Raw genomic sequence first — 3,145 nt, forward strand, 5'->3', positions numbered from 1 at the left:
AGAAGGTGTTGGCATGGCGTGCAGCCAGGAGGTTCTCAGCCTTCTGCTCCCTGTGCTGGCAGGGCTCGGCCGTTGCCTCAACTCATCAACAAATCTAAGAGGGGATTTTCCTCTTCAAACTCACACTCAGCAGTGCTTCTGCTTATAGAGAACTGCCCTGCAGCGGAGGAAAATGGGCTGTCCCGCATCACCAGGGCAGAGCGTAGCTGGGCAGTGGGCAATGGCTGGCTGGCAAAGGAACAGTTCAGCATTTGGAAAGCTGGACTTCTTGCAATCCCTTCTGCCATCTCAGAGCTCACACCCGTGTCTGCTCTGTGATGGGCTGCACAGCACTCCCACAGGGACGGGCAGCTGGGGACAGGTAGCTCTTAGGAAGCAAAGGGTTAGTTTGGAGTGGGGGTTGCAGAATATTTATTTTAGAAATAAGAGCTAGAGCTAGAAAACACATGTTTTAAAAGCTGGTTTCACGTTTCTGAAAGTGGCCTTTTATATTCTGATGTGTTACAAAGATCTCACCATTTCTAACCTCAAAACGAAATGCACCTTTGGGGTTCCTTTGTCCCTTTTGGTGTTTTTTTTTTTCCTCCTAAAGCACGGTGAGGCTTCAATTTAAATCCTTTCTGTGATCTGCCCATAACAGTACGGCACTTGGGTCTTTTCCCCAATTTCAGGTTCTCAGTGCTCGTGCTCCGAGAGAGGCGGTAGGAACAATTAGTGGGTGTTACTGCTGAAAGGTATGAAGTAACGAAGGTTTTCCTGGTTTTACATTTATTTCTTTGACAGCAGAATGGTGGATCTGAATTCCAGTGGAATTTAAACACACACACGTATATTAAAGAGCAGCTGTAGGAATGTGGTGAATTCACCTCCACCCCCAGGCTCTTTGCTGCTCCGTGTGTTCGGGGTGATTCACAAAGCTTGATGGGCTTCTCCAGGTATTTCCCCCCTTATGAAACTGGGGCACAGCAATGCCACTGGAGCTCGGGGATAACCGCGGACTGGTCAGAGTGGTCTGGGAGCACGGCACTTTCTAAGCATTCATGTTTCTGGCTGAGTTTGAGCCGGAGGTTTGAGGGTTTGTCTTTGTTCCCTGGATGCTGAGCGAGCGCCTGGCAAAGCGTCCTCCTTCCTAATGCCTTGTGGCTGCGCCCGGATCCCCTTCTTCCAGAGGAAGCTGTTGTATCCTTGGAGAAATTCCTCAGGAGGTTTCAGGTTTTTCCTGACCTGCTCCTTTTTTTTAACTACTGTTATTTTCAGCAACAGCTTCATAGTGAACATTCCCCAGCGAAGAACATCTGTGTTTGTTAATTGCCCATGTGTCATTAGCTACTGGGGCTCGCTCTTTTTTTTTTTCTTTTCAGAAAAAGAAGTGAGTCCATGGAATTTGTAGATTCTCATTTCTGAAAAAGATGGTGCAAAACGAAAAGGACATGCTGTTCCGTGAAACATTTGCGGCTGTACTCTCCTCATCGCTGATTGTTTGTGTCTTAATCCTCAGGCCGTTCACGATTCCTCAAGTCTTGAGACCTAAAGGACAGGAGGAAGGCCAGGAGGAAGAGGAAGATGATGAAGAGGAGGAGGAGGAAGAAGCTGAAAAGGAAAGAGCAAAGGTGACATTTAGTTGGTGATTGGAGTTGCATTCAGCTTTACATCTTATCCGCTTCACCTGCTGGTGTTGACCAGAGATGATGGGGAGCACATCTCCTCTTTCAGAGAGCGAATCTTTCAGCACAGAGACAGAGCTGTGTTTCAGAGCGGCCGCTCCTGCGCTCTGCTGGGCTGTGAAAAGTCCCCCGAGCACAGCTCTCCTCCGCTGCCCCGACTAACCGTACCGCAGCGATGACACTGACCCCTGGAGAGGTTTAACCTCCTCTATTGCACAGCCAGACAGTGGCAGCGGAGCAGTTGGAGGGTCACTAAGGCTCTGTCATGGCTGTGCTGGAAATAGTGACGCTGATGGTGTTGCTGGCAGAGGTGGGATGTGGGAAGAAGCCTCCGGCAGGTTTCCTGCCAGGTTTTGGGTTCAGAGTCACTGACACCAGTCCTGCTGGCTCAGCCAGAAGAGAGAAGCAACGACGAATTGACGCTGTTCCATGGTCCAACAGAACCGCCTCCTGCTCCAGCCCTTTGCACGGCGCTGGTGGGTTCACTGACCTCTTGCCTTTCTCCCCTGGCAGGACCACTTTGTGCAGGACCCGGCCGTGCTGCGGGAGAGAGCCGAAGCCCGGCGGCTGGCGTACCTCGCGAGGAAGGGGTAAGTCGGCACCTCCCTCTGCAGGGTGAAACTGCGGCTCTGCTGTAGGTAGCAAGTGTTTTGCTGCAGACTTTGAATTGTTGAGGATATTCCTGTTCCTTAACGTTCCTGTACACCAAGGCCACCTCCACAGTGGTGTAAACTTCCTCGCCCAACTTCTGCTTCACTGCTGATGGTGCTCTGCCACTAAGCGGGTAGGCACGTCCCTTTGTCATAAGCAACAGAACCCTATGCACTATAAGATCCGGGAGAGCACAGCTTCCTAGGGCTTGAACGCACTCCCACGGGGATTTTGGGACGGTTTAATGGCTGGTTTTAGCTGAGGGACTCAATGTGTAGAAGGACACAGTCGTTGTGTGGCTGATGCTGGTACTGGGCTGTTGCAGAAGCCCTGCGGAGCTGGGGTGAGCTGGTGGCTGAACTCCTCACACCCAGTCATTTGTCGGGGTGGGTATATTTTGTCCCCCAAGTGCGCAGCGTGCTTTTTGTGATGTCCTTTTTCTGTGTGCTCCAGGCACAAGCACGACAGCTCTGCTGCCGTCGTTGGGAACGTGAAGGGACACGGGCAGAACCGCGAAACCGTGCAGGAGCGAAGGAGGAAGGAGACGAACAAAAGCACGAGAGCTAACCACAATCGCCGAGCCCTGGCTGACAGAAAGCGGAATAAAGGCATGATTCCTTCCTGAGAGACTCCTCGCCGGGTGTTGCCCCGTCCCCAGCCCCTGCTCAGGAGGAGGCTGCTGTGCTCTGCTCCCTTTGCCCGGGGGCTGGATGTCGGGGTTCAATACCTGGCCCTTTGGCTCATTTGCACACCCCGCGGGAGGGCTGTCCCCTTCACGGGACAGAACTGTCCCCCGGGCAGCCCCCGGCTGCTCCTCAGTTCATAGAGAT

At 52.5% G+C, this 3,145-nt stretch overlaps 1 protein-coding gene across 1 annotated transcript in view; it reads left to right on the forward strand.

Moving 5' to 3' along the window:
• Positions 1 to 2,940, forward strand: part of ASCC2 (activating signal cointegrator 1 complex subunit 2) — a 24,226-nt gene extending 21,286 nt beyond the window's left edge. The window contains 3 exon segments of the mRNA XM_010080962.1: positions 1,499 to 1,610; positions 2,178 to 2,254; positions 2,769 to 2,940. Of these exon segments, the coding sequence (XP_010079264.1) occupies positions 1,499 to 1,610; positions 2,178 to 2,254; positions 2,769 to 2,940 (361 nt within the window).
• The last annotated feature ends 205 nt before the right edge of the window (positions 2,941 to 3,145 follow it).

This window comes from Pterocles gutturalis, unplaced genomic scaffold (assembly GCF_000699245.1).
Source record: "Pterocles gutturalis isolate BGI_N339 unplaced genomic scaffold, ASM69924v1 scaffold16881, whole genome shotgun sequence".
Taxonomy (NCBI): Eukaryota; Metazoa; Chordata; class Aves; order Pterocliformes; family Pteroclidae; genus Pterocles; species Pterocles gutturalis.